Below are 14802 nucleotides of genomic sequence, written 5' to 3' on the forward strand. Positions count from 1 at the left end.
GCTTCTCATGGGTCCTTTACATGGAAATGCCCTACTGCAATGTTGACACGTCATATCAAATCGGCTTTGTTTGTGTATGATGTGACCTGCCAGCAAGAAATGCATAATTCTCCTAAGTAGTATGTCGAATTTGTCTGTGTCTGGGCAATACAACTGTAGTCAGAGTTCGGTCAGACATGCCAAACTGCTAACTGCTAAAGGGACAAAGATTTGCACTGTCAGAAAGTCTGACATTACCCACAAACTAAGAACCATGAAGTAGGCAATTTTATATGAAATATCTGTTAAACGTATGGGTGATATACCCGGGTCCAAAGTCTCTGTGGTTTTGCTAACTCCTATGGTCGTTATCATGCCATGGTAGTCTTGGGACCATGCTATATGGTTCCAAGACCGTATTATCATGGTTCTCAGTTTGTGGGGACTGTCTGATTGCATGAATAGACAGAACACACTCACAGAGGATTACTTAAACAAAGACTGTCAGACCCACAACCTAAGAAGTCATACAACACAAGCAAGACTTGTCACGCACCATCATTTTGGTATTTACACTGAAAACACGGAGAACGCAGAAACGATTAGCTGCCTACAATAAATAAACAGACACAATTATGACAAGCATCCGTGTGCTTGAATTATTGCACAAGTAGCCTTGTACAGTTTTCTACTGTATTTGTTAGCTAGCTTTTGTATCTGCTTGTGGCTGACAGCTAGCCAACAGCAGCAGTCATATGTGCTTGCCAGTTATTGCTTAGTCAAGCGCTGTCTGGTTAAAATATACCACTAATTCCTATAAGAGACTGACAGTTAAATGGAAACACGTTAAAAAACAACCGCATATTTTGACGATTGTAGCAACTACGGACCGGAGTCAAGCGTTACAGTAGATACCCTATGTTATTTGAATTAGCGCTAGCCGTTTTTCATTGATTAGCTAACGTTAAATGTAACACCACACATAGCTAGCTTACTGTTAGCTAACGTTACTTCACACAACGTGATAATCTATTCTGAATGAAAGCATGCATACATTTGAAACGGTTTGTCTTATTACTTACCATGCCATACTCAGAAAGATCAATACAAATTTCTGAAGTCTTTGTAAATATTGTCGGGTTATGACTATTGAGCAGCATCGAGGCACCTCAGTCGCCACCCGGAATACCGTTTACTGGACAAGAATGGTATTGACGTGGGGATGCGCTTGGAAATTAGCGAATGCACATTTCTGTTCACTACTTCTCTCCTAAATATATTTCCTTCAGCGGATTAAATCGCCCTTGATGTGGCTAATAGTTGTGTGAATGCAGCGTTTCTAAATTTGAAGAGTGCTACAGCAACTCAGTAGTTTATGTGAAGGGAGGCGCAATGGTGCAAGAGCCACCCAAGCGACTCATGTTCTGTTGCTCTGAACCTGTCAAGCTAGTAACGCCTTGATCACACCAATAGTGTCTACGCAAAATAGTGTGCAACATCTGGATGTGTGGAACAAAAGTTTAAGTCACCTTCTGCTACAATTTTTGTCAAGCCGTCTACGCGTAGATTGATGCATACGTCAGAAAAATCCAACATATGCACCACAGAACGCACAGCAACTGCCTCTGCACCACGACGCTGCTTTCCATTGGAAATTACTGCACTTCTGCTGTACCACAATGAAAAACCCTGTCGGTGTGACCGAGGCGTAAGCCACTAGTCCTCAGCGACATCTTCTGGCATAACAGATATTTTCACATAGAATAGACAGACGGCTGTCATGGCATTATGATGTGATATCCAAACCCAAAGTCAAGCATTTATATGTATTACAGATCATGACCATTTATTTTGACAACCCAAAATACCAAAGCACATTGACAAATAAACAATCAAAAATTACTGCAGGTGGATAATATCCACGAGTCCATGTCGCTAATACCGACAAAAAATAATGATAACTCAATATTTTTTGTCCGTATGGCTCCAGTCAAATGCAACCCCACCCAACTACTGAGAATGGTTGTTTTCTCATAGTTTGTTAAATTTACAATTAGGCGTGCCTGATTTACGAGCCACCAAAGACATAACAAGTAAATTTTCTGCTTTGTCATTCCATCTTATGGTATAGCTGTGGGGCTTTAGGGGGCGCTATACAGGTTCGTAGGTTAAACCTCAACTGCCAACAGTCATTGGCTCTTTAGCCATTCTCCTCTGGGAAATTATATAGAGGACCAACCAACCACCATGTACAAATGTCTCTGCTTTACATGCAAGGCAATTATAACAAGTTATTGTCCTTCAACGTCGGTGTTGGCGTTCGTTCAATCAGCGCCTCCTTCCTTGACAATGGGCTCCACATCACCCTCCGAAGGCTCTTCTCCCCCTTCTAGGAAGGAGGACTCCTCAGTCTCCTCCTCTGAGGAGCACTCGTCATCTGACTCTGCTCTTTCACTTTTGCCTCTGGACTTTTTGGGGGCTGGTGTATTCTTGATGATGATTTCACCGTCGCTGTCATCTTCATTGATCTTCATGGACCTCCTCCTCTCCAGGACAGAGGGGGTGCACACTGGGGTGACATCCTGAGGGGAAACATATCAACACAGAGGATGTTATACCCAGGTAATTTCAGAGCTATGGGTCTCTATAAGGTCGGCGTCTATTGATGTATCTCTATGGGTGGGAACATGTTCACTGTGCATAACAAGTCAATGAGTGGGTATTATTCTTACTGAGTGTGAGAATCATTTACTTGTTAGATATCGTGATGTGATTGTGGGCACATGGGTTTAATCACCTTGCTATACAGAGCAGGCAATAAGCTTAACGTACCACAATACTGTTGGCACAGTTCTCACCCCAGACAACTGGTACACCTGAGGTAAGTTTCAGAATGTGCCAAAAAGCATAGCTATATGCAACAAAAAAGCATTCTGTAGTTCAATGTAGTCATTCAAAAACGTGTTATTTTCTGATTAATTGTCCTTACCTCACTACATGTGGACGCATTCACAGTGTCATCCAACTTTTTCTTCTGTGGCACTTGGGAAGCCTTCAAGGGTTTACAATAGATTAGGATACAAGTCAATAATGCAGGTTCAAATTCAATACATTCAAATTGTTTTAAAAATGTGAACGTATTGAATTTTAACTTTAATTTCACACAAAGAAACATCTATTGAACCGTTGAGTCAAATGCAAAACTTACAAATCCTGGGAAGTCATAGTCAATTCCCTTCTCTGCCAGCCTCTTGCGGAGCTTGGACTCTTTGCGCAGTAGCCTTCCAGTCATCTCCGTGACCTCCTCTGGTGTGTGTCTCTTGTTATAGCGAGCCACAGCAGGCTGCCTGGGCTTCTTAAACTCTCTCTGTGATCCCACAAACAGCTTCTCATGCACCTTCTCAGCGGGGACCAGGTGACCTGTGGAACAGAATACAACTTTATTGGTGCATCTCTTCTCTCTCTCCTCCCACAAAACACACACACTACAAGACATCAAGAGCAAGGGGCAAACGTTAGACCTGAACGTATGACTGTTTAAATTAGGAGCAAAAAAGCATCTTATTTCTTCAGAACTTACATTTGATTAATCTCTCGCCCATCAGGTAGTTGTTCATGGTCTCAGCCACAATCTTGGCAACGTCATCGCAGTCGAACTCCACAAATGCATAACCTTTGCTCCCACCTGTCTGAGAGGAGAAAGGTCAAATGTTTTTCACTGGATCCCCCCCAATCTAGCTCTCGAAACCCCCTCTTATCCATGGGGTTTTCTGCGGTTCGATAAAGCCACCGTTGGCTGCATGTGAACGACAATTCTGAGGCTGTGTTTAAACTTCTAGAAATGACCATCATTGCTTGTGTAGCCGATGTGAAATGGCTAGCTAGTTAGCGGTGGTGCGCGCTAGTGGTGACGTCACTTGCTCTGAGACCTTGAAGTTGTGGTTCCCCTTGCCTTGCAAGGGCCAGGGCTTTTGTGGAGCGATGGGTAACGATGCTTCGAGGGTGACTGTTGACGTGTGCAGAGCGTCCCTGGTTCGCGCCCAGGTCAAGAGGACGGACGTAAAGTCTATACTGTTACACTTGCGGTTTTCAAAACATGTGACCCTCATCTTTCATATCAGCGAGAAAGAACGTTTAATATTTTAAAAAAGATATGCGTACTGTAGCAGTTTAAGAGTGCTAGATCCATATGCTGTGTGCGCCTCCAGTTGACAAACTACACATCCTCCCCAGTCATGCACAGGAGTTCAGCACATGCTAGAGACATGGTTGTGTGGAAAAACTAACCCTTAACCTATAGGTGTAGTAAGTTAACCTGCTGTTTTTAGACAATTATTTATGTGTGATATGAAAGGTGTTCTTTATGTTTCTAAAAACTTTACCACAACAAATGGGTTTTAAAGTTTAGAACGTGCATCAGGGCTCTCTGGCCATAAAATACTATCCTCAGTAGGCGCTAAAGGTAGTTTAGAGTCTATGAACGGGTTACCCTCAACCTGATCTCTATCATATCATATCATGTATTATTTCGGTTTTACCATAAAACACTAATTATATCCATGTTCACTTGCCATTAATGATATATAGCTATGCATGAGTGGTTGTACAGTAAGTTAGTGTGGGCACATGGGTTTAATCACACTGCTATACAGAGCAGGCAATAAGCTTAACGTACCACAATACTGTAGGCACTGTTATCTCACCCCAGGCAACTGGTACACCTGAGGTAATTTTCAGACGGTGCCATAAACCTGTGATGAATCAAGTGATACGCAGGTGAAAGTATGTTTGTCAAAATAGAAATTACATGTGTGCCTTGACAAGTAAGTAGGCTGGAAATATCCACCATCTTATTCATAAGATCACTGATCAAAGACCGACGATACCTTTTTACTCCTGGCCAGTCGTAACCTGACGACTTTTCCAAACTGTTCAAAGTAGGATTTGAGCTGAGGTTCAAACAAGCCAGTGGGAAGGTGACCAACATAAATCACTCCTGGACTTATTTGGTGTCCCTGTAGAAAAATTAGTAAAATGTGTCAAAGCATAATCCAAAATGTACTAAGAACATCAATACTCTGTCCGAGTTTGATTGCTAACGTTAGCTAGCAAGTTAATAAATAAAAAATAGTTAGCAAGTTAGTGACTAGCAGCACATCGCTTGATGAAACAATCTAAGAAATCAAATGGTTGGATGAACTAACAAGTCAATTTTATTTAAATAAAATTATTATTTAAATGTAGCAGTCTAGCTAGATTGCAAGTTCCACATGTGGATTGTAGTTAGCTTTCAGGCCACTGGCCGAGTCGCATGCGTTTGGGAAAACTAACCTTGTTGGGTCGCTTCTTCACCTCCTGGACTTTCTTCTTGAATTCAGCCTCCTCTTTAGGGTTCAAAGCAAGTAAAGCTTTAGTCGGCTTAGTGGCCGCCGGTGCCTTTGTTTCTGTCATGACAGTTATTTTATTATTTTAACAAGTAAAACTATTCGCGAGCGAGAACACACGACGTTCCGATCCCAAAATGACCACGTTTTCTTCTCTTCCGCCCAGTAACCCACGTGACTACACTCAACGACGAGTTAGTTGAGTCAACTAGAGTTGTCCTTATTTCTAAACAGCGTCACCTATGGGCCGGAGGGATATATATATATCTGTACTTTACTTTACGATTTATATTTTTGACTACTTTTACTTCACTACATTCCTAAAGAAAATATTGTACTTTTTACTCCATACATTTTCCTTGACAACCAAAAATACTCCTTACATTTTGAATGCTTAGCAGGACACGAAAATAGTCTAATTCAAGCACTTGTCAACCGAACATCCCTGGTCATGCCTTCTGCCTCTGATCTGGCGGACTCACTAAACCAAAATGCTTTGTTTGTAAATTATGTCTGAGTGTTGGAGTGTGCCCCTGGCTTTTCGTAAATAAAAAAAACAAGAAAATGGTGCCATCTGGTTTGCTTAATATAATGAAATTGAAATTATTTATACTTTTACATTTGATATTTAAGTATATTTTAAACCAAATACTTTTAGACTTTTACTCAAGTAGTCATTTTCTATAAAGGTATCTTTACTTTAACTCAAGTATGACTTTTTATGACGTTTTCCACCTCTGGATAACAGCTGTTGTCATAAGAAAATAGGAAAAAAGCAGGCAGAGTTTCCTAGAGCAGGCAGAGTTTCCAGTGGATTGACCTACCCAGGATGTCAAAGGTAGGCAATTCAAAAAATATCACCTTATTATTTAATTATCTTTGAAATGTAGTATAAGTCATATTTTGTTGTTTGGAACATAATTTAGTTTTTGATCATATCCAGTGTGTTTTTTTAAATGTAACATCAAAATGCATTACCTTTGCAGCCTGCTTAAAACTATAGACGATGTAGATTGCAATTTACACCAAGTATTACAATAACTCTGATATGAGAAACATCTCAAAATCTCAGAAATAAAAAGTGCAGAGAGAGAAAGGTTAAAAGTGCAGAGAGAGCTGTACCCCAGACTGCAGGGCTTGGAGAACAAGATCCTGATTGAGGCTGGTGAGACTCCTGCAACATTGTATGAGATAAAGAGAAAGGAGAAGTCATTACGGGAGAAACTCGAGGTAGGTTGTGTTTTTGATGCTGCACAGCTTCAATTTGATTAATTTTATGAAAAGGCTCATTTCCCAGTATGTAACTTCACCGTGTTCTCCACCTAGCCGACTGTATCCGTCTCCCTACAAAGTGTTGAACATCTCAGCTGGCTTGGACTATTCAAAGAGCTGTCTGAAGAATACACAAGTCCTCTCCTTTCAACCACAAGATAACCCTGTGCAAGACCAGAGAGGAGTGTGAACATGTACAGGAAAAGTTCCTGCAGATGAGGCAGGTTTGCTTTTTACACTCTGTCAATAGAGACAGTGTGATATCAAATGAATAGAATCTTAGGCTCATGTCACTCTTATCCAGACTACATTGCTTTAATAGTAGCGTAGCAACTGAGATTATTTTTTTCATAAGAAAATAACAGAATAGTAATTTTATGTTCCCCACAGTTCCCTCAAGGTATCAGAGGAAGTGAGACAGTACCTCAACACCCCAACTTTTGACAATTGGTCAGTTCCCCATCTATTCAATGTGCCCTTGAGCAAGAAACAAAACCCCAATTGCTCCTGTAAGTCGTTCTGGATAAGAGCATCTGCTAAATGACTAAAATGTCAAATGTAATTTGTCTTTTTCCACTTTACTTAGAAAAATGTACCAATGGACTTTCTTACACGGTAGAAGTTGCAGAGAAGTGGGTTGTGAGCAGTGGTGGAAAAAGTACCCAATTGTCATATTTAAGTAAAAATAAAGATACCATAAATAGAAAATTACTCAAGTAAAAATCACCCAGTAAAATAGTACTTGAGTAAAAGTCTAAAAGTATTTGGTTTTAAATATACTTAAGTATCAATGCAGACTGATGACATAAGTTTAGTGAGTCCGCCAGATCAAAGGCAGTTGGGATGACCAGGGATGTTCTCTTGATAAGTGAGTAATTTGGAAAAAAAATGATGTCCTGCTAAGCATTCAAAATGTAACGAGTGCTTTTGGGTGTCAGGGTACTTTACACCACTGCTAATTGGTGAAGGACATGCACGTCCGTCAATTGAAGAAATACTCAATAGAATCATTCAGTGGTTTGCCAGCTAAGACATTGATTTATTGAAGACCAACCAGTGATAACATGATGTAGATGTTCTTTTTTTTACTTGGCCTGTACAATTTCAATATCAAATCAAATGTTATTAGTCACATGTGCCGAATACAACAGGTACAACAGGTACCTTACCGTGAAATGTTTACTTGCGAGCCCCTAACCAACAACGCAGTATATTTTTTTTTTTAAGGAATAAGAAATAAAAGTAACAAATAATTAAAGAGCAGCAGTAAAATACAATAGCAAGACTATATTCAGGGCGGTACCGGTAGATATACATTTAAGTTGTACTAAACATGTGTGGACATGTCACAGCACTGTGACACCACACAACCATAGAAGTCCTTTAGCAAGAAACCAAAATAAATGTAAATGTTTTCTATTAGTATAATTCATGTGGATGAATGTTATAGCAAGTATCCATCATTGAGCTCTATTCTCTCTGGACTTCTCCTCTTAAGATGATTCTTTATTCTCTGGTAGATGTGTGGGCTGATCTGGCTGACCAGATGTGTGATCTGAAAAGTAAGATTGACGCCATTGACCTGCTCACCATACTGACAGTCTGTCATGACCTTGATCACACGGGATACAACAACGCCTACCAGGTGACCCATCTACTATATCTGACCACCACAGAAACAGTAGTACACACTCTGTGTGTGTGTGTGTGTGTGTGAGTGCGTGTGCATCCGAGTCAACGGCTAGCTCACATCAGCCCTATCTTTCAGAGAAATGTTCATACTGAAGTGGCCCTGCACCACAATCTCCCCCTTGGAGAACCACCAGTTTGCTGTGGCTTTTGAGTTTCTGGAGAAGTTAAGGGTGGTATGGGTGGCTGGAGTTGGGCTATGGTGTGGATAAACTTTTCAGATGACAACAGTACACTGTTGGTCTTTCTTACAGAATGAAAACAACATTTTCAGAAATTTGACATCTGAACAGTATAACTGGATAAGAGGGCATCATCAATAAATAATGTATTTCTTAGCTGCCTCCCCACCACAAACACATGTTTACAGTTATCTAACCATAATGTGTGTAAAGTGCATCAAACCTTATGGAAAACCACATGATTCACATTTGGAAAATCACATGAGACATTTGTTTTTAAACACTTGATGTGGATTTCCACATGTGGAACCATGTGTTTTTGGAACACATCACATTCATTTTCACACATGGATTCACATTTTGACATGAGATTTTACAGGAATGTTTTCAACACATATTAGACACACATGACTATATTGTGTATGTTTACTTATACAGTAATTATTTTTCAACATGTCCTGGGACTTGAACTCGCAAGCTTTTGGCTCTCTGTATTTTAATCTCCGTGCTACGCCACCACGTGTTCCTACACCTTGAACTTCAAAGTAAATCTCATCCATGTTAAAAATACACAAGAAAAACAATGATATTTATTCAGGAGTAACATTAAAACAGAATAATATTCCCCAGCAACATTAGACAACTATGTAGAAAACTCTCAAATTAATGAAATATACTGAACAAAAACATAAAATGCAACATGCAACAATTTCAAAGATTTTTCTGTGTTACAGTTCATATAAGGACATCAGTCAATTGAAATAAATTGATCAGGCCCTAATCTATGGATTTCACATGACTGGGCAGGGGCGCACTGGGCAGGGACCCACTTGAGAACCAGGCCTAGCCAATCACAATGAGTTTTTCCTCCACAAAAGGGCTTTATTACAGACAGAAATACTCCTTAACTTGGCATGCCACACTTGCAATTGCAACTTATAAAACACTTTAGATGCTGTAAAACTGTAAAAACAAAAACAAAATAACTGTATCCTGTAATTATATATACGAAACAAAAATATAAATGTTTCATGACCTGAAATAAAAAATTCCCCGCACAAAAAACGTATTTCTCTCAAATTTTAGGCACTAATTTGCTGCATCCCTGTTAGTGAGCATGTCTCCTTCGCCATGGTAATCCATCCACCTGACATGTGTCGCATATCAAGAAGCTGATTAAACAGCATGATCATTACACAGGTGCACCTTCTTCTGGGGACAATAAAAGGCCACTCTAAAATGCTGCTGCTGAGGGGAGGATGGCTCATAATAATGTCTGGAATGGAGTAAATGGAGTTGGCATGCTGACTGCAAGAATGTCCACCAGAGCTGTTGCCAGAGAATTGAATGTTCATTTCTCTACCATAGGCCGCTTCCAATATTGTTTTAGAGAATTTTGTAATATGTCCAACCAGCCTCACAACCGCAGATCAAGTGTAACCACGTCAGCCCAGGACCTCCACATCCGGCTTCTTCTCCTGCGGGTTCGTCTGAGACCAGCCACCCAGACAACTGATGAAACTGTGGGTTTGCACAACTGAAGAAGTTCTGCACTAACTGTCAGAAACTGTCTCGGGGAAGCTCATCTGCATGCTCGTCATCCTCACCAGGGTCTTAACCTGACCTGCAAATGCTCACCTTTGATGGCCACTGGCACTCTGGAGAAGTGTGCTCTTCAGGGATGAATCCCAGGTTTCAACTGTACCAGGCAGATGGCAGACATGTATGGCGTCATGTGGGCGAGCGGTTTGCTGATGTCAATGTTGTTAACAGAGTGCCCCATGGTGGCAGTGGGGTTATGGTATGGGCAGGCATAAGCTACGGACAACCAACACAATTGCATTTTATCGATGGCAATTTGATTGCACAGGAAAAACTGTGACAAGATCCTGAGGCCCATTGTCGTGCCATTCATCCAGCGGCATCAGCTAATTGTTTTGCATGATAATGCACAGCCCCATGCTGCAAGGATCTGTACACAATTCCTGGAAGCTGAAAATGCCCTTTCTTCCATCGCCTGCATACTCACCTCAAATGTCACCCTCTGAGCATGTTTGGGATGCTCTGGATCGACGTGTACAACAGAGTGTTCCAGTTCCCGCCAATATCCAGCTACTTCGCACAGTCACTGAACAGGAGTGGGACAACATTCCACAGACCACAATCAACAGCCTGCTCAACTCTATGAGAAGGAGATGCGTCGCACTGCATGAGGCAAATGATGTTCACACCAGATACTGACTGGTAGAAGTTGTTCAGGGTCCTGTTGGTTCCAGACTTAGTGCATCGGTACGACTTGCCATGCGGTAGCAGAGAGAACAGTCTAGGACTTGAGTGCCTGGAGTATTTGAAAAAAGTTTACATTTTCACATTTGAAATGTCACACGTGAAGTGTTCCAAAAACAAGTTTTCACATGATTTCACGTGAAATGTCATGTTTCATGTATGAAATTAGGTAATTTTCCACAAGTGAAATCATGTGGTTCAACATGAAACCACTGTTTACCATTCCTGTTAATTTTGTGGAACATTTTTGTCATTATACGGTACATTTCTACAGTAATTTGCTATACATTTACTGTCAATCGCAATGCACTTGGGTACTTTTTGGTCTGCCCGGAAAATTTACTTGGCATGCCTCACATGCAATTGAAACTTGCAGTACACTTTAGATGCGCTGTAAAACTGTATACATTTTTTTTTATTTTTTAAAGTGGTTATTTTTACTATAACTGTAATTGTATATACATAACAAAAAATATAAACGTTTCATGACCTGAAATAAAATATAATTTCTGCAGTACAGTTGATAACCCTGGTTATGAACGCTAAGAAACCAACCTTACTGAAGCACATGTTATTCCTTTGACTCTCTATTGGCCTCAGCCTACTCACAGGGATGCTCTTAGGATCCCTCGCCCTGGACCCATCTTCCTCTACTAATCTCTTCACTGCCTCAGCATACGGCACCTTCTGTACTGCTCTAATCCTGGCAACCTCAACCTGCCTTTCTCTCACCGGAGAAGTGTACAAGATTCCTTCTTCTTTGGAGTTTAACGGTGGTTGGCATCAAATATGTTGCATTACCGCCCCAACTGGACTATAATAGAAATCCATTATACTTTGTGACACAAAAAAGGGCAAAAAATATTAAAAAAACTTTTTTTTTTAAAGTGCACTAGCTTAATGTTTATGAACAGAGCATATTAACTCCTCTTATGGGAGACCAACAAGAGCTAGCTAATAGCCACACCTCACATAAGCCACACCTGTAATCTTCTGATTGGCAACATACTGTTACAGTGGCTGCCAATCAGCAAGTGATGTGCATGTTGTCAACAGAAGAGTCAGTGTAGCCACAGTAGTTTACTGTCAAGATTGTTAGTGGCATCAAGTGTCCTGTAGGTTACTGGCAACATTTTGCCAGTAAGTTATTGTGAGCTTACAATAACCTGCTGACAAGTTGCAAATAAATTACTGGAAAATGCCACTTAAACTTCTACAACCACTTAAACTTCCATTGACAGTTGGCACAAATACACATGTGACCATGCCCCTACATATGCTAGTGAGCCCCACCAGTACATTGCTCCCACCTATCACAACACAGTGATGATCGTACCTTATATTCAAGTAGAAAAATGTCCCAATATACCTACAAGGTACCAAACTGTATGTAGACCTGTGAAGTGTACCTTTAACATTTGGTACCCCAAGTAACAACACTGTAACATACCCTTATTTGTTTAGATTGTGTTAATATATGTTCCAAAGCATTAGTATGAAACTGGTGGCACTGCAGAAACATTGATGGCCTCACAACCAGGAGGTAGAAAGTTCAAATCCCCAAAGAATTAATGTATACTTTACATCAAGTGACCTTGAGCACTACTAGTTTTACGTTGGTGGTGATAATTGGACAATTATTTACTTGATTCTGGGTAGCTTTTAGTAATTCTTGCCAATAAGTCTGTGGCCATATCTCTTTCACGCTCACAGATCTGGTTGTGTAGCTGCAGTGTTGCAGGACATTTCAGGTTGATAGCAAACAAGAACTTATGAGTTCAAATCCCATTTAAGGCCAAGTCCCAATTGTGGTCAAGGTACAAGATTTTACAGTAATTATACTATTAACAGCAGAATACTGTCATTATATAGAAATAACTTGTTGTATATATTTACATTATTTTTATTGAAGCTTCAGGCAAAGTGTAGATATGTATTCTAGCAAATCTCCATTATGTCCACAGACCTGGTGGCGCAGAAGGAACTTCAGGTTGCTAGCCACCAAGAAGTTGTGTGTTAAAATCCCAAGGGAGGTTGAGTCCCAAGTAATCAGCATACAGTCCTTTAACATTAAGACCTGAATTTAGCTGTAAAAATACAATAACTAGTTGTAGATTTACCATATTTTCATCGCAAATAGGCAAAAACCTCCATGCCACCATGACACAACATTCTAAGAACATCCCTGGAACAAAGCCTCTTTGCTTGACATCATGGGAAAATCAAAAGAAATCAGTCAAGACCTCAGAAAAAAAATTGTAGACCTCCACAAGTCTTGTTCATCCTTGGGAGCAATTTCCAAATGCCTGAAGGTACCACGTTCATCTGTACACACAATAGTACGCAAGTATTAACACCATGGGACCACGGAGCATTCATACCGCTCAGGAAGGAGACTCCTAGAGATGAACGTACTTTGGTGTGAAAAGTGCAAAACAATCCCAGAACAACAGCAAATGACCTTGTGAAGATGCTGGAGGAAACAGGTACAAAAGTATCTATATCCACAGTAAAACGAGTCCTAGAAAGACATAACCTGAAAGGCCGCTCAGCAAGGAAGAAGCCACTGCTCCAAAACCGCCATAAAAAAGCCACCCTACAGTTTGCAACTGCACATGGGGACAAATATCGTACTTTTTGGAGAAATGTCCTCTGGTCTGATGAAACAAAAATTAACTTTTTGGCCATAATGACCATTGTTATGTTTGGAGGAAAAAGGGGGAGGCTTGCAGCCCGAAGAATACCATCCCAACCGTGAAGCACGGGGGTGGCAACATCATGTTGTGTGGGTGCTTTGCTGCAGAAGGGACTGGTGCACTTCACAAAATAGATGGCATCATAAGGTCGGAAAATTATGTGGATATATTGAAGCAAGACATATTGATATGGAGATATTGATCTCAAGACATCAGTTCAAGCTTGGTCACAAATGGGTCTTCCAAATGGACAATGACCCCAAGCCTACTTCCACATTTGTTGCAAAATGGCTTAAGGACAACAAAGTCAATGTATTGGAGTGCCATCACGAAGCCCTGACCTCAATCCCATAGAAAATTTGTGGTCAGAACTGAACAAGCGGGTGCGAGCAAGGAGGCCTACAAACCTGACTCAGTTACACCAGCTCTGTCAGGAGGAATGGGCCAAAATTCACCCAACTTATTGTGAGAAGCTTGTGGAAGGTTACCTGAAACATTTGACCCAAGTTAAACAATTTAAAGGCACTACTACCAAATATTAATAGAGTGTATGTAAACTTCTGACCCACTGGGAATGTGATGAAAGATATAAAAGCTGAAAAAAATCATTCTCTCTACTATTATTCTGACATTTTACATTCTTAAAATAAAGTGGTGATCCTAACTGACCTAAGACAGGGAATTTTACCTAGGATTAAATGTCAGGAATTGTGAAACTGAATTTAAATGTATTTGGCTAAGGTGTATGTAAACTTCTGACTTCAACTGTATGTTATCACGTTATCACATTGACTTCACACATGAGATCATATGTGAATTTCATGTGATTTTTCCACAAGGGAACTCAATGCATTTTATTTATTATTCTTCGATGCATCCTGGCCACTGACATGACAAGGCATAACGAGATCCAGTTGAAAGCCTGGGAATCTTCCCAACTGGATTAAAGTGACGGTTATGTCCCCCCGTCTCCTTCCAGCTGATAATGATCATGATCAAAGTGAGTGACTTCAACGAGACACGGCCCATGGACGTGGCTGAGCCCTGGTTGGACTGCCTCCTGCAGGAGGAGTTCTACAAGCAGGTAACTAACCACAACCCAGATATTGGTTATGTTCCAATATACACATTACTATGCATATAACGCATGGCTAAAACACTGCTTCCTTCTGAATGGAGAATAGAGTGGATAATACTAATTAAGTCTGTGGTGTGGATTTTCTCACCACATCCTGTTCTCTACTGCTCTCCCTCGGAGTGACATGGAGAAGCTGGAGGGTCTTCCTGTGACTCCATTCATGGACAGGGACAAGG

At 40.6% G+C, this 14802-nt stretch overlaps 2 protein-coding genes and 2 non-coding genes across 23 annotated transcripts in view; all 4 read right to left on the reverse strand.

The window, feature by feature from the left end:
- Positions 1-1574, reverse strand: part of LOC110502096 (CLIP-associating protein 1-B) — a 122083-nt gene extending 120509 nt beyond the window's left edge. For 14 of the 20 annotated variants that reach the window (XM_036959185.1, XM_036959194.1, XM_036959182.1 and 11 more), the window contains exon 1: positions 1062-1574. The gene's annotated coding sequence lies outside the window, so the exon portion shown is untranslated. The remainder of the gene's footprint in view (positions 1-1061) is intronic. The other 6 variants (XM_036959202.1, XM_036959201.1, XM_036959200.1 and 3 more) reach the window with 4 other exon arrangements.
- A 231-nt stretch (positions 1575-1805) lies between these two features.
- Positions 1806-5535, reverse strand: nifk (nucleolar protein interacting with the FHA domain of MKI67). Its single transcript, NM_001160666.2, is given in 6 exon segments — positions 1806-2561; positions 2969-3031; positions 3188-3399; positions 3560-3668; positions 4866-4994; positions 5311-5535. Coding segments are annotated over 6 exon segments (891 nt in total). The 5' UTR covers positions 5431-5535; the 3' UTR covers positions 1806-2303.
- LOC118943734 lies at positions 2751-2876 on the reverse strand. Its single transcript, XR_005039052.1, has one exon. It is a non-coding gene; the product is annotated as a small nucleolar RNA ACA64 (small nucleolar RNA).
- On the reverse strand, positions 4594-4721 carry LOC118943733. The gene has a single exon (XR_005039051.1). It is a non-coding gene; the product is annotated as a small nucleolar RNA ACA64 (small nucleolar RNA).
- Positions 5536-14802: the final 9267 nt, after the last annotated feature.

This window comes from Oncorhynchus mykiss, chromosome 22 (genome assembly GCF_013265735.2).
Source record: "Oncorhynchus mykiss isolate Arlee chromosome 22, USDA_OmykA_1.1, whole genome shotgun sequence".
NCBI lineage: Eukaryota > Metazoa > Chordata > Actinopteri > Salmoniformes > Salmonidae > Oncorhynchus > Oncorhynchus mykiss.